The sequence below is a fragment of the Macrobrachium nipponense genome, chromosome 6 (genome assembly GCF_015104395.2).
Source record: "Macrobrachium nipponense isolate FS-2020 chromosome 6, ASM1510439v2, whole genome shotgun sequence".
NCBI classification, from domain to species: domain Eukaryota; kingdom Metazoa; phylum Arthropoda; class Malacostraca; order Decapoda; family Palaemonidae; genus Macrobrachium; species Macrobrachium nipponense.
The window spans coordinates 40,671,136-40,688,934 of NC_061108.1; the positions used below are offsets into that span (position 1 = coordinate 40,671,136).

A 17,799-nucleotide genomic window follows, 5' to 3' on the forward strand; every position below is an offset into this window, starting at 1 on the left:
GTCATGTCTATAACAGCCTCCAAGTGATCCCTAAGCAGAAGTAGCTGGGATTCTAGATCCCCATTCCCCAAGGATAGCAAAGAGTCCGTATCAACTGATCAAGCTACTTTAGAGAGGGCTGTATCCCTTCTGATTAGTAGCAAGTTAGCCCATAAATTTGCATTTAAATGTCCAAGGTACAATATGGTCTTAGCACCAGTGCACCAGTGGCATAAGATTTGTTGAACAATACTTCTTATGATGAATAAGCGGAAGAGGAAGATGCTTGAATGACCTGTTAGAATGGAGAGATTTATCCCGTCCCAAAACCAAAGAATTCACAGGCTCTACGACTGAATTAGCATGTCCAGCCCGAGGCAACTCAAAAGATGTCCTCACATTCTTCTTCAGTCCTTGTAGGGGTCATTAAAGACAGAGTCAATCCTCTTAGAGATTATTAAGCTCACAAATGAGATCAATAATCTCCATGTACGAAGAAAGAAACTCTTGACTCACGATCCTCTGTATCCAGCAAAGAAGGCTGAAGTCCTGAAGTAGAAGGAAGATGGGGGTCCTGATCGCTTCCTCTGGCAACAGAAAACTTCCCACTCAATGGACATACCTCATCCCTTTCCACTGAAGAATAACATCCACGAATGTAGGAATACGGACGTACATCAGTCCCTGTTCAAGAAAAGTCCTAGAAGTACATTGGAGGGTAGATATGTAGTCATGGACATAACTATCAGGCGAGCCGCAACCTGTAACATGTCCATGTCCACGGATGTTACATACTATCAGGCAAGGCTTCCCTAGTCCTCATAGGTGAACAAGACCTGAATTGAGGAGAAGTAGAATGTCCTGGAGGCCTCTGAGCAACTGGCCTTCTAACCGGGAGGTCCATCAACTTCGAACTTGTATGGGTTGAGAAGAACGGATGACTTGGATGAGGAGGTGATAAATGGATGACTGGGTTGAGGTGAAGACAGTGGTGACACATGTCCGTGAGAGGAAGATGATGACACAGCTCTCAGACTCTCAGAAGATGAAGCGACAGTCCTTAATCCTCCAACATCTAACTTGAGAATGAGGAGGGTGAGATGAAGATGATGATGATGACAAAGGTAAAAAAAGAGAAGATGAAGATGCTAATCCGTCCCAAGAAAAGCGTTGAGATGTGATTCAGCTGAGATCGGAATACATTTTTTCATAAAAAATAACTGAAACTGGATTAGTCCATTCTTGACCTCCAGTTATTACCCTAAATTTGCCCTTTTATACAAAACATTACACTTAAATTACAGTTAAATACCTTCACAGCTAAATAACATATCATAGTAAATGTATGAATGGATGTATGTATGTATGTATGTATATATAGTATATATATATATATAATATATATTATATATATATATATATATATATATATAGTATATATATATATACATTACATATACATATATATATATATACATCATACATATACATATACATATACATATACAGATAATATATATATATATATATAATTATATATATATATATATATATATACATATATATATATACCTATAATATATTATATATATATATATATATATATATATATCCTATATAGATATATATACCTATATATATATATATATTATTATATATATATATATATATATATATATATATATATATATATATATATATACCATATATATATATATATATATATATATATATTACTATATATACCTCTATATATATATATATATATATATATATATTATAATATATGTAAATTAATATATATATATATATTAGTTATATATATATATATATATATATATATATTATAAACTGGCCTATGTCCAATGAGGCCAATAATCACCAAACGGTTCTTTACATTTTCTTTTCTATTTGTGTTTGCAATGGCCGTCTTGGGACCCATGACTGAATCAAAATACAGTACAGAAAGCCACAAAAACTAAGGAAATGTTCCTGTACAAGTATATGTACTTGGTAAAAACAATACCAGCAGAGTGAGCTGGCTTTAAACAACAATGCCAACTAGCAGCGACTGACCGAAACACTTTTCTTTACAAAATCATATGGTTTATCAGATCAGATTCCAGTTTTTTATTTGATCTCTGTTGCAAAATTTACTAAAAATTTTAAAATACATCTTCATGATTAGTAACAATGGCATCCAAAGAACATGCTTTATATTGCCACTTAAAATACTTTACAATTTTATGATAATTTTTTGTAATAAATAGTGTTACACTATCTTTGCTGTTACAACAGGAATTATGTAATTGTTACATGAAGTTGAAGAAAAAATTCTATAGTACTCAGCCAAAAGCAGATTCATCTTTTTGCTGTATTCCCATCATTGCAAAAATGCAACACTGAAAAGGGATGGGATGACTATTGTTGCATTTTCACATTCAATTTTCTTTACTTTTTATAGAAAATATTAAGACAAGTATTATTTGAGAGCTAAGGAACTGCTTCTAAAAGCTTGAGAATCAATTATAGTATGTGATAAATAGTTAAAGAACAAAATACTTCAATTGAAATACTACAATTGTTTTGAACTACTTACTTCTTTTTGTGATAAGCCATTGATCCAGATAAATGGATAAATTTGCACAAATTTAGATGGAAATATCTTGGGAAAAATTAGTTCATGGATATAACACTCAGGTGTATCAGCCATGGGAGTTGGGAAGACAACACTGCTTTGGTTGTAAACAAGGTACCTGTGCTAATACATGCTACAGGTGAACCACGTGTAGGTATGTTGCATGTCGCAAAAATGCAACCATGGGATTAAATGGGTTAATTACCACTTTATTTCTATAACTCCAATACTATCTAAAGTTTTTGAATATCTGTTAGCAACCTAAGCATAGTAGTAGGTCTAAAACCCTGGATCCCCCTAAGTATAGTAGTAGGTCTAAAACCCTGGATCCCCCTCCCTCAGATATTTCCACTGGCAGTATTTTTCAAACTACATAAAGCCCATATGAATTATGGGTGCGACATAAGTAAAATAAAGGGACTGTCTCTTGAATGGATACAATTACATTCTATTAACTGACATAGTATGTATTTTTTGACAGAGCACAATGTTCAACAAAGCATAATGTACACTTACCATTCCGCAGCCAGGCTGAGGACATCCAAACGGTTTATCCACTTCTCCCATGACTTCCAAATATACAATTTATTGGCCACAGGACCGTTTTGTAAAATCAAACACAAGCAGGACTTGACCACTAAAGTTGGGAGCCTGCCTGGCCCAACTGGTCTTTACAAAGTAGCCAATATTCTTCTTTTGTTACGTGGTGACCCTGAAAATCAAAGGGGTTTTTAATACATACTTGACTATATAGCATATGCTGTACTACATAAAAAATAAGAATGAAGGGTCAACCTGAGCCTAACACTGACATACTGAAATAATCTATTTCTCAACAATTTGGGAAATCGGGCAAAATATACATACCCTTGTCAAAAATGCAAGTATATTTTTCAACATAGGCTGGAAATGAAAAACATTAGATTCAAGGCATTCAAAATTCAAGACAATTTGCATTTTTTTTCCTTGATAACCAAACCTGAGTTCTGTGGCAAAACCGCCTTTATTGCAATGTAACTTCAGAAATGAAATATATGACCAAAAATTATATATATATATAAAATATATAATATTATATCTATATATATATATATATATATATATATACAATATATAATATATATATATATATATAATATAAATATAGTATATAATATATAAGTAGTATTATATAATAATATAATATATATATATATTATATTATATATATAGAGAGAGAGAGAGAGAGAGAGACGAGAGAGAGAGAGAGAGAGAGAGAGAGAGAGAGAGAGAGAGAGAGAGAGAGAGAGAGAGAGAGAGAATGTTTTTTTTTCAGGATAATTAATATATATGCTCACCCAAACTGACCTGGCTTTGTTTTCAAAGAGTTAAGACTAAAATTAAATTTTTATGATAAAATAATATTTTACATATACTTACCAAGTAATTACAAAGCTAACAGTTTCTAGCACCGGCTGCTAAAATTTAGAATTAGCGGTAGCGATTCTTCTTTGTTTTGGCTATAGGAAACTAGTCCCGCTCACTTTCAGGAAGAAGACGAACAACTGAGCAAACTGCTTTAATTTGTTTATGACTAATAATCACCCAATTGTGGGGGTGGGGCCTCCCATTCCGTAATTAGTTGATAAGTATGTATGTGAAAAATTTCATTTTATCACAAAAATTTCATTTTTCCATAAGTAACTTACCAAGTAATTACATAGCTGATTCCACATTGACATGAGGTGGGATACATGGACTACTCTACCCCAAATCATTATGTGATAATGAATTTGTGGATAGAAAAGGGGCTCACATTTCTGAAATGTTTGTTGTTTACTTACCTTGTAAGAGAGCTTCTGCAAGAAAATACTGCCCCTGGTCGGCTCTCATCTTACATGGTAGAGGTTGGGCAGTTTGATCCAGGTCGCCTACTACCTAGTGGGAGGCATGAAGCAAAGCCTTTGGTCTAATCACTTGCAAAGATTAAGTACATAATGGCCCTGCCCGGGGCACAATACCAACAAAGACCAGATCAACATTGTTACCTATAAGTACCATAAAACTAAATTTGAACCCTTCACCAAAACAACTGGAAGGTATCCTTGTACCCAGTAGCCCCAGACTCACAAAAACCTTCAACCTTGAATCAAGGCAAAAAGGTAGGAAGGAATGCTTCCTAAATTCCCTTCCCCAACAACATAGTCAGCCACTGATAAGGGGCCTAACGTATTGCATTCACTATACACTGTTTCTATCTCTTAGATAGCGTGAAGCAAACACTGACTTGCATCTCCAAAAAGTAACTTGAAGGATCTCCATCAAGGAAAGGTTCTTCTTAAATACAAAAATAAGAGGAAATCGCTCTAATTTCATGCGCTTTCATTTTGAGAATAGGTAAACATTCTTTAGCTATTTGAGAGTTTGATTCTCTAATCACTTCCCTTAAGAATGACAGGGCATTCTTAGAAAGAGGACGTAAGGGCTCTTTTACTGATGTCCCTAAATTACGTACTGGAAGGACCTCCAGTCTTCTCTGTTTTTTTCAAGTAGAACTTCAGGGCTCTCAATGAGCAGAGGACTCTCTCTTCTTTTTCATGCCCTAATAATTCTGACAAAAATTACAAAAGAACGGGGCCAGGGTCTACTAGGATTCTTGTTTTTGGCAAGAAAATTAAGAATTGTACAGATCGCGTCCCCCCCGTAGGACCAGATTTTCCTATCCATAGCCTGAAATTCACTTACTCTTTCGGCTATTACTAAGGATATTAAAAAAAGCGTCTTCTTTGTCAAGTTTTGGAATGATGCATCATCCAATGGTTTCAAAAACGGGGCATGATCATGAAAGTCACTTTAAAACCAACACTCTAATTCCAGGCCACTGAATCTTTCCTATCTTTTACTCGTATTCAGTTTTAATTAAGTCTGTGATGTTCTGGTTTTCTGACAAATTTAATCCTCTATGTCTGAAAATGGAGTTGAGAATAGCTATGACCCCTGATCACAGACACAGATAATCCTCTGTAATCTCAGAGGAAATGAAGAAAGTCTGCAATTTCTGTCGCAGTTTTCTTTGAAGACAAGAGACCTTTTCGTTTACACCATGTGCAGAAGATTGCCCACTTATTTTGGTGGACGGCTGCAGAGGATTTATGCTTACATTCTGAAATTGCTCTAGCAGCCTTTCTTGGAAAAGCCCTTTTGCTCTATGTAATCTGTTGGACAGTTTGAATTCTCTCGAGCAAGAGGGGATAGCCTTTGATGAAACCTCTTCAAGTGCAGTTGTCTGAGCAAATTTGTCTTCTGAGGGAGCAATCTTGGTAAGTCCACTATCAGTTCCAACAGATCTGGAAACCACTCTTTTAGTGGCCAGAATGGGGCTATCAAAATTATGGACACATCCCCGTGTGTTGGCAACTTGTTTAATATCTCTCTTACTAACCCAAACCATCTTCACAAAATTTGAAAAAGAAATAAACACCACAGCCTCCTTAGTGAGAGGTTGCTTTACTGATAAGTACAGGTAGTTTAGGACATATGATAGTACTTGTCATTCGAACACATTCAGTTTTATCAATCATGCTAACAGATGCATAAAATGCATTTTGTTATGTTTTGAGTTTTGCTGATTGTTTTCAATTTTGATGAAATGTTTTCCATAAAAAGGATTGTTGCTGCTGAACTCTGATAACTGTTCTTATAATTGTCATATAATTTGTGCCATTTGCCTTAAAGCTATGGAAAGTGTTGTAGTTTTGTCAAATTCCAACAGATGATACATTATTGTTTTGCTTACAGTTAGAAATGAACAGTGTCTCATTTCATCCAATTATAATGATGATTGTCCAACCACTTTTGAACTGTTTATTTGATTTGCAGAATCTACAAAATGTGTATTAATGAAAGATCAGAGTTTTTTCTAAATTTTTAAATTTTATTAAGTCCCCCATTGGACGGGTGGCTTTCGCGCTCGACTACCAATCCAGTGGTCTGAAGTTCGATTCTCGGCTCAGCCAATGGGGAATCAGAGGAATTTATTTCTGGTGATAGAAATGAATTTCTCAATATAATGTGACTCAGATTCCACAATAAACTGTAGGTCCTGTTGCTAGGTAACCAATTGGTTCCTATCACGTAAAAATGTCTAATCCTTCAGGCCAGCGCTAGGAGAGCTGTTAATCAGCTCAGAGTGGTCTGAAACTAAGATAAACTTAACGTTTTTCAATTTTATTTGGCACTGGACATTAAAATGACAATTCTTTCAAGGCCTAGTTTTGGAAGTACAGTCCCTGCAAAACCACAAATTCTTTTTGGGTGCAAACTTCATAAAAAGACAGCTTCAATCATCCTAGAATGCCTCTCATACAGTTGAACGAAATAAATATTCTGAAAGTTCTATTCACCTTTCTACCTCTTCTAATGTGAATTTTTCACCAGCACGGAACATTACTTGTTCATCACTAGCATTTTGCTTTTTCTGTGAAAGACACTGTGAATGTAATGTGCAGTGTTTGTTTAAAAAAATCAACAGAAGTGCCAAAATATATATATTGGGTATATATATGATTATTATATATATATAATATATATATATCTATATATATATATATATATATATATATATATATATATATATATATATATATATATATATACACATATATATATATATATATATATATATATATATATATATATATATATATATATATATATATATATATATATATATATATATATATATATATATAGATAGATATATATAGATAGATATATATATAGATAGATATATATATAGATAGATATATATATATATATATATATATATATATATATATATATATATATATATATATATATATATATATATATATATATATATATATATATATATATATATATATATATATATATATATATATATTATTATATATATAATATAAAATTTATAAATATATACAGGCAGTCCCCGGGTTGAATTTCACGGAAGAAGAGGATGCTTTCTTTGAAGAAGAAGATGGAGATTATCAAGAAGTATGAAGCTGGTATGCGATTGAGTGTGATCGCCCAAGGAATACAGCCGAAATCCGTCGACAATAGGCACCATCCTTAAGCAGAAGGATGTCAACAAAGCAGACTACACCTTCCAAGGGCGTCAACTATTTTGTCCAGCAAGAGGGCCACGTGCACGACGAGATGGAAAGGCTTCTTCTTGTCTGGATAAAAGACAAAGAAAATTCGCTGGCAATAGGATAACGGAGACAGCAATCTCCCACAAGGCCAGCGCTATTTTCGGCGATTTGAATTGCCCAGGCCGAAGACGAGGAGGAAAAGGGACATCAACGCCAACCCCAGACTCAAGGCTTTGCATGGGTGGTTCGAGAAATTCCATAAACGGACTGGCATCCATTCGGTGGAGGCTGCCAGCTCAGACACGAAAGCGGCCGAAGCCTTTAAAAAGACGTTTCGGACGAGATGATGACCAAGGAAGGCTACAGTTCTCAGCAAGTCTTCAGCTGTGATGAGGACTGGCCTTTTTGGAAAAAATGCCTCGTCGGACATACATCACGCAGGAAGAAGAGAAGTCTACCCGGTCATAAGCCTAGAAAGATAGGCTAACACTCGCACTTTGTTCGAACGCCAGTGATTGCAAGGTGAAGCCCCTACCCTACTGCTCTATCATTCCGAGACTCATCGAGCCTTCAAGGCCCACAGTGCTTAAGGAGAAGCTTCCAGTAATGTGGAGGGGCTAATGCGAAAGCCTGGGTAACGAGGGCTTTTGTTCACAGAGTGGGTTAAATCTGTGTTTCGGCCCGACAGTGAAGAAATTCTTGGAAGAGAAGCGCCTCCCTCTGAAATGTCTGCTGGTGTTGGACAATACCCCTCCCCATCTCCTGGCCTCGAAGAAGATATCCTAGCGGTGTATTCCTTCATCAAGGTTCTTTATCTTCTGCCTAACACCACCCCTCTCCTCCAGCCCATGGACCAGCAAGTGATATCGAACTTAAGAAGCTGTATACAAACCATCTTTTCAAGAGATGTTTCGACATTACCCACACCACAAACCTCACCTTGCGTGAATTTTGGAGGGAGCATTTCGATGTTGTGATATGCATCCGACTCATCGATCAGCTTGGCAGGAGGTTTCTAGGCGAACCTTGAATTCCTCGTGGAGGAAACTCTGGCCTGATGCTGTATCCACCGAGACTTCGAGGGATTCGATGTGGGCGAAGCTGGTGCTGCAGATTCAGAAACAGTTGACGATCCTGAAACTTTTGCAACCAGATCTTGACGAGATCGTTGCACTCGGCAAGTCCATAGAGCTGGTCGTTTGACGAGGACGACATCAACAACCTTCTCAAGGAGCACCAAGAGGAGCTTACGACGGATGACCTGAAGGAGTTGGAGGCCATGCAACAAACCGTCGTTCAAGAGGAGTTTTCTAGCAGCGGCGAGGAGGAGGAGGAGGACGACCCTTTGACAACAGCAGAAATTAAGGTTGTTCCAGCTGCTTTTCATAAAGTGCAATCATTTGTTGAAAAAAAAGACACCCGAAAAGGCTTACACAGGTCGTATGCTTGCGCAGTTCAATGAGGCTTGCCGAGTCATTTTTCAGGAACATTGTGAAAAGTAGGCAGAAGCAATCTTCCTTGGATAGTAGTTTTAAAGAGGCCTTTAGTATTAGCAGGAGTAAGCAAAAAGGAAGAACGAAGTGATACTAAAAAACAGAAAGTTGAAAGTGGTTGATGAAGTTGAAAGTGAAAAAAAAAAAAAAAAAAAAAAAAAAAAAAAACAAAAAAAAAAAAAATAAAAAAAAAAAAAAAAAAAAAAAAAAAAGTATGTAAAGTATATAAAAGTAAAAAAAAATGTAAAATCAAAAAAAAAAAAAAAAAAAGAAAAAAAAATTTTAATTTTAGTTTTTTGTAAAGTTAAGTGTTACAGTTTTGTTAATGTGTTTCGTAAAGTTTAGTTTTTATGTATGTTTTCTTACATTTCTTTATTTTATGTTTCGTAAAGTTTAGTTTATGTATGTTTTCCTTACATTTATTTATGTTTCGTAAAGTTTAGTTACATACGTATCTGCCGTTTGTCCTCCTCCTCTGTCACACTTTCAGAGATAGCCTCACTCGGAAAAAGTAAAGCTTCCACATTTTTACTACATACGTACAGTATTTCTTGTCTACATGTACACTAATACACTTTATTTACAGGTAATTAGCAGTACGTATTAAGTTAGGTATTTGAATGGTCCAAATTGTTGTAGTATTTCATTGTTTATAGGTCAATTTAGCTTTATTATGAAATTTACTGGGGTGTTTTTGGAGGTCTTGGAAAACGGATTAATTTCGTATCTCGAGGTATACCAATATATATATATATATATATACAGTGGTCCCCCGTATTCGCGGGGGATGCGTACCAGACCAACCCCCCCGTGAATAGTTAGAATCCGCGAATGTTTGGAACCCCTATAAAAATGCTAAAAACAGCCTATTCTGTTAGTTAAAACTCAAGAAAAACCCACTAAAAATTTTCCTACATGGTTTTTTTTAATAGTTTTATCACAAAAAGTGCATTTTATGATGAAATTCATAAAAAAAACCAGGAATTTGTGGATATTTATCATAGAAAAATACGCGAATGCGCAAATTTTATGCGAATAATGCAGGGAAATGTTCCCAAGAGAAATCCGCGAATGTGTGAGTCCGCGAATCTGGAGAACACGAATACGGGGGGTCCACTGTAGTATATATATATATATATATATATATATATATATATATATATATATATATATATATATATATATATATATATATATATATATATACAGGCAGTACCCGGGTTACGACGGGGGTTCCGTTTTTGAGACGCGGCGTAAGCCGAAAATCGTCGTAAGCCGGAACGACGCTTGGAAATATGTCTTAAACTAATAAAAAGTTATAAAAACCTTACTTGTAATAATCCTTTGGTTACACTACATGTTGTTTCTTGTAGTTTTATGTACAACCTGGAGTTATTTTCATAAAAGAATGCTGGTTCTTGAAGGTAAAAACTATTGTAATCCTCTGGTGACACTACATTCTTGAAGTTTTTATGTACAACCTGGAGTGATTTTGCCAAATCTTGAGGGCTACAAGAACAGCTGATTACTATTTACGTTATCATATAGACTAATTAAAGTAAAACGTATCTTAAATAGGCTTATATATTAGTATCAACAAAACATTTCCTGCCATGAGTCAGAGGCCGTTTAATGAAACGAACACTTCTCTGTCCTATCTGTTCAGAAAATAAACGTTACGTCAATCCCCAGACCATTGTTGCCAAAGACGTCTCTCTCTCTCTCTATCTCCTCCTCTCTTCTCTCTCTATCTCTCTCTCTCTCTCTTCTTCTCTCTGATCAAATTACACTGGAACCTTGACATACGATTGCCCTAATATACGAATGTTTTGAGATACAACAGAAAATTTGCGAAAATATAAGCTTTGATATACAACGAAATATTTGAGATACGATTTTGCGATGAGTGTTAGTTGTATAGGCGACCGATAAATGGCGTTCAGTCTGTTTGTTTGTTGGTGCTGCATGTTAACACGTCGTTCTTTAGTTTCGTGTTATTTTGTCTATTTTATTATTAAACCATGGGTCTCAAAGCTAAAGACAAAGCAGGTGATAAGAAAAAAGAAAAACCCCAAAGAAAATGATTTCGATGGAAGCAAAATATGAAATTATAGCAAAGCATGAACGTGGCGTTCGTATCGTCGATTTGGCAAACGAGTATGGTCGAAATAAACCTTCTACAATATCCACGATCATCAAGCAGAAGGAAGCTATAAAAACCTTCCAAAGGCATCACCATTATTTCTAAACTACAAACTGATTAAAAAAAATAAATAAAAATTAGTTTAGCAATGTTATTTCATTTGTGTTTATTACGTAGTTATTAGTGTACATACGTAAATAAAAGAGAACAAATCGGTCCCTGCCACCCTTCCCTTACCTCCTCCCCCTGCTTGGCCCTCACGTCCTCTTTCGTTGTGGTAAGTAAAATTCCTTTCTTTTTTTTGTTTTTTTTTTTTTTTTTTTTTTTTTTTTTTTTTTTTTTAATTGATTTTATTAACATTTATTATCATTTATCACAATGCTGTTATTTTATCATTATGTGTGTTATTACTCGTTTATTTTGTGTATAAATTGTGTATATATTATATGTAATTTAGCTGTGTTTAGGTGTGGTTTCATAGCGCTAGAACGGATAATACATATTACATTATTTTTAATGGGGAAAAAAATGCTTTGATATACGACGATGGTAACGGAACAAATTAAATTCGTATGTCAAGGTTCCAGTTACTGGATAATCTCTCTCTTTGGATACTTCGATTTTGCTAAATCTTGAGGGCTACAAGAACAGTTGATTACTATTTACGTATCTATAGACTAATTAAAGTAAACGTATCTTTAAATAGGCTTATATTATTAGTATCAACAAAACATTTACTGGCATGAGTCAGAGGCCGTTTAATGAAACGAACACTTCTCTGTCCTTAACTCGGAGCGTCGGAAGACGCCTCTCTCTTCTCTCTCTCTCCTCTCTCTCTCTCTCTCTCTCTCTCTCTCTCTCTCTCTCTCTCTCTCTCTCTGATCAGGATAATGTCTCTCTTTGGATACTTGGAATTTGTGTTGTAATCTAACCAGAAACTTCGTTTTGTTATTATTACTGGAAACAAGCAATGATTTTTTCATTATTTGCGCTTTTGGACTGTTATATGTAAACTTTGCACACCGCAAGCTAGTATGTATTCATTCGCTCGGAAACTAGTTCCGCATATGAGGCGTCACAAAAAAACATAGAAAAATACGACATAAAAAGTGTCGAAAATCATCATAACCTCAATTTTTGTTGTAATCTAACCAGAAGCTTATTTTTATTAATATACTGTGCTAAACTATAAAGGATTTTTATCATAGTATGTGTTTTTTAAAAGCGTCGTTAACATCGGAGCGTCGCAAGCGTCAGCGTCGTAACCTTGGAACAAGCGTCGTAACCCAGGACGGATTTTTCCATTGAATATTTAAGAAAAAGCGTCGTAACCTCGGAACGTCGTAAGCCGGAACCGTCGTAACCCGGGGACCGCCTGTATATATATATATATATATATATATATAATATATATATATATATATTATATATATATATATATATATATATATATATATATATATATATATATCCTGCAGTGATGTGCAATGTACATTGTATGTTCATTACAAGGCAGAACCTACACCCAGTTTTTGACAGCCACAAGTTACGGGTCCAAAAAAATAAACGCGCATAAAAAACTGTCGTATACATTGCCTTGGAAAGTTGTGATATGGCTGCAATAACTGTGACCACACCATTCTTCATAGGAGAAACAACTGACTAAGACTAGACTGATCCAGTTTTCATCGCGTTGTGGATCCACCCTTCGAAAAAGTACTTTAACACGTCCTTACACCATAGATGGGTACCAGTCATGAGTCATCAGTGGTCTGAGAGCAACAGATGAAGACCTTTACTATCCTTTCAAAGTAAGTATTTACTCCAAAGCTAGAAACTAAGGTCATATTTTAAGATTAAACAGAGGTTAATGAGAGTCTAGCCATGTGGAGTGCAAACATACCTCCATGACGCTTACGAAATGTTCACTTTTAACACCAACCAGTTTATAAGATTGATGCCATCTCGATGTTTGCGGAGTCATTTGTGTCAATAAACTTTTCCATTCAAGTGCTAAATCCGCACACTACTTTTGGATCCATAGACGCTGGGCACTTTCCTTTCACAACAATCGTCAACAATGACACCAACTACGGCTTATCCAAGGAAACTACGATGTGTTGCCAATTGGTTTGTGTTACCCTACAAACTGGGTATAAGACTTACACAAAACCAGGAAAATAAGTGAAATTAGCGTATCTATTTATAATAAAGGTATATATACATATTAGAGCAATTTTATCATTATTGCATTACTGCGACAACTAGAATTCATGGAAACAGTTTGTAAATGCATTGGTGTATGTGTGAAGCTCCACTAATTTGGCAACGATTAGATTTTTCCGTCGTCTGCTCGTATGTACTTTAGAAATATCTGTAATTTTTCTGGGTTAATTTGGTTGCAAAAAAGGGATCATAGACATGAATTAAATAAACATTTTAAAGTAACAAAGAAAAGTTAAACTAAATAATGAGTAAAATAAACAATTAAGGGAATAAAGCTTTGCACCTTATAAACCAAACGTTTACTTGTGTGCTGCCCGTAACTGTGTTTGTGGAGTGAGTGCTTAGGAACCAGGAACTGCAACGTAGTTCAAGTGCAATTTTGAGTGAATTAAGACCAAAATGTGTATAATTACTATCAAAATAAGCACTGTGGAGTTTGGTTGTGATGGCATCAGTGGAGGATAAAAACCACTGGATTACAAGGTAAAATTGGAATTTCAGTTCAAACCATGACCCCGGAATAACAAGTTACATACTTTCACTAATATGGGCCAAAAAAATGTTGTTTTATTGTGCTGATTACAACTGCAATCTTGAGTAAGATCAATAAACGTTACATATATACGCTATCATTGTTAAAATGAGTGCTGGGAAGGCTGGGAAAAATGGTGGATTGTCCGTGGTTAGACCGGCCAGCCTGACGATAGCTGCCATATTGGATTTCAAAACTGCCTTGAAAACATATTTTACGAAGAGCATCACATGCTTATTTTAGTTCGTATGGGGCTTCCATATACATGTATCGCATTATGTATGTTGGCAAAACTTCAATCTTTTGAATGGTATGCTTAAAGTTGTAATTGTATCTTGTTTCACCAATTAAAATATCAATGTGAATAAGGCCTGGCCAGCGTGATGACAATGGATCGTCTGTGATTGTTTACCTACTTCGAAAGGAGAGTAGAGGTCTCGAGCTCCTCCTCTCACCACCAACAACTCATGACTGTGATGATCATCTCCAGTGTCAGGACATGTTAAAGTACTTTTTCGGAGGGTGGTCTCAAACGCGGTAGTCAGTGGCTCGTCTAGTCCAGTTGGTTGTTTACCCTATTAGGGTAAACAATCACGGACGATCCACCATCATCACAGTGGCCGGGTCTTATTCACTCAATATTTAATTTGAGAAACAAGAATACAATTACAACTCAAAGCATACCATTCAAAAGACTGAAGTTTTGTCAACATAATGTGATATATGAAAGACCCCATACGAACTAAATAAGCATGTGACGCTTTTCGTAAAATAAAACAATTTGTCGAAAATTGTATTTTTCCTACTATATAAACTGAGGTCCCTTTACAATAGGAATGTAACTTGCGGCAGCTGGAACCAGTCGTAAGCTTCGAACAAGGGAGTGCGGTAGTTAACTGCTTGTCCGACAGTGCGCGCAACCGCACGACTGGGAGGTGAAGAGCCACTTTGCTTTAGGCCCAGGAAACGCAGAGTGAGGGGTGGCATGAGGTGGGACTATGTGTAAAGGACCTCAGGTTTGTATAGTTAGGAAAAATGATATTGTTATTATACAATAAAGTTTCATACATACTTACCTGGCAGATATATACATAGCTAAGAACTCCGTCGTCCCGACAGAAATTCAAATTTCGCGCCACTCGCTACAGGTAGGTCGTGATCTACCGGCCTGCCCTGGGCGGCAGGACTAGGAACCATCCCGTTTTCTATCATATTTTCTCTCTTCCACCTGTCTCCTGCGGGGAGGCTGGGTGGGCCTTTAATTGTATACGTATATCTGCCAGGTAAGTATGTATGAAACTTTATTGTATAATAACAATATCATTTTCATACAATCAACTTACCTGTCAGATATATATAGCTGATTGGCACCTTTCGGTGGAGGGTAACGAGACACTACTAATATGGGAATAGACAGGTAAACAACATATGTTGTAGGTATAAATAAAACCTTGGTTCCTACCTGATAGGTGGTAGACTTTCGTGGGTGTTTGCCCAGTAGTCTGCATCACCTCAAGAAACTTTAGCGAGATATATGATCTATGGCCAAAGAGTTCTTGTGGGTCTGCCGATGGGGTCTTATCCGCTTACTCGGCAGAGCCTAAAACAAAAGGACTTTTGTCAATGGGTGCTGATCCACTTATATGACAATACACCTTATGAAGGAGCACACAACCAATCCCGACCACCTGATCCTAACCATATGTTAGAACTAAGGATTGTTCCGAGTTATCCCCGAACTCGTCACAACAACCGTAACTCAAAACCACTACGCACACATACATAATTTAAAAAAAAAATTATACTCATCTAATTGGATATGACAAGATTCTCTTACTGAAAACAACAATAGATGGCCGCCGTGCTAAACCAAGTCCTCCATTGTTTCGAGAGACTCTAGACCATATCCATTAAGAAAGAAAAGTATAATACATTTAAGGATTGGTGTCGGCTCCCGTACCCAGAATCGTATCCCCGCCGATACGAAAGGACCTAGAGAAAAAACACTTCTCTATATGTCACACGAACGTCTTTCAAGTAATGAGATGCAAATACTGAGTTGCATCTCCAAAATGTCGTATCTATGATGTTTTTAAGCAACATATTCTTATGAAACGAGAGAGACGTCGCTACAGCTCTCACTTCATGAGCTTTAACTCTCAACAGTTGTAACTGTTCGTCAGGACAGACCTTATGAGCGTCTGTAATGACGTTTCTCACAAAGAATGCCAGAGCATTCTTGGACATCAGTCTTGTGGGGTCTTTTACCGCGCACCAAAGACCTTGTCTAGAGCCTCCCATCTGATGCTTTCTCTGAAGGTAGAACTTTAGAGCTCTTACAGGGCATAGAGACCTCTCTGCTTCTCTGCCTACGAGACTCGATATGCCTTTGACTTCGAATGACTTAGGCCAGGGATTCGTGGGATTCTCGTTTTTAGCTAAAAACAGGGTCTTAAACGAGCAAATAGCTGAGTCTCCCTTGAATCCTATTTTTCTTATCCTGCAGAGCATGTAATTCACTAATTCTCTTTGCCGTAGCTAAAGATAATAGGAATAGGCATTTCCTGGTGATGTCTCTAAACGATGCCAGATGAGGAGGTTCGAATCTTTCAGATGAAAGAAACTTGAGGACTACGTCTAGGTTCCAGTTCGGAGGTACTGGTTCCTTCGACTGTTTGAAGTCTCAAATGACCTTATGAGATCGTGGAGATCTTTATTATCTGCCAGATCTAATCCTCTATTCCTGAATACAGCCGAGAGCATACTTCTGTATCCCTTTATTGTGGATACAGCTAGATGAGATTTTTCTCTCAGGAATAGCAGGAAATCAGCAATTTCCGCTATAGAGGTAGTGGAGGAGGACAACTTCTTGGATCTACACCACCTTCTAAAAACCTCCCACTTCGATTGGTATACTTTCGTAGTGGAGGTTCTCGCGTGCTCTCGCGATCGCGCTTGCCACTTCGGCGCGAGAAAAAGCCTCTCGCTCTGACAAGTCTTTCGATAGTCGAAAGGCAGTCAGAGCGAGAGCGGGGAGGTTTTGATGGTACCTCTTGAAGTGTGGTTGTCTGAGAAGAATCCGTCCTTCTTGGTAGGGATCTTGGAAAGTCTACGATCCACTCACCACCTCCGTGAACCAATCTTGGCCCGGCCAAAAGGGGCTAGATTACGTCATCCTCGTCTCCTTTGACGCCACACAAAACTTTTCAGTACTAATCAGGATTTTAAGATGATGGGGGAAAAAGCATATACGTCTACTCGAGACCAATTTAGCAGGAAAGGCGTCTACCATAAGTGCTCTTGGATCTTCCACGATCCGAGCAAAAGACTGGCAGCCTTTTGGAAATGAAATGTTGCGAAGAGATCCACATGAGGTGTCCCCCACAGCGACCAGAGATCTAGACACACTTCCTCGTGTAGGGTCCACTCTGTATGAAGGACCTGGTTCCTCCTGCTGAGTCTGTCCGCCCACCCCCCCCCTCACATTCTTTACTCCCTGTACGAACCTTGTCAGAAGGGAGATGTTCCTGTGAGACGTCCAAAGCAATAGGTCCCTCGTCAGTCGTAAAGGAACGAGGAGTGAGTCCCTCCCTGTTTTCGAATGTAGGCAAGTGCGGTGGTGTTGTCCACGTTTACTTGCACTACTTTGTTTGACACCAGAGGTTCTAGGCTCTTCA

General features: G+C 36.9%; 1 protein-coding gene across 2 annotated transcripts in view; it reads right to left on the reverse strand.

Annotated features, from left to right (window-relative positions):
• Window positions 1-17,799, reverse strand: part of LOC135216033 (cyclic AMP-dependent transcription factor ATF-2-like) — a 59,628-nt gene that overhangs the window by 16,186 nt on the left and 25,643 nt on the right. For both annotated transcript variants that reach the window (XM_064250976.1, XM_064250975.1), the window contains exon 2: window positions 3,134-3,329. In XM_064250976.1, the coding sequence (XP_064107046.1) occupies window positions 3,134-3,184 (51 nt within the window). In that variant the 5' untranslated portion in view covers window positions 3,185-3,329. The remainder of the gene's footprint in view (window positions 1-3,133; window positions 3,330-17,799) is intronic.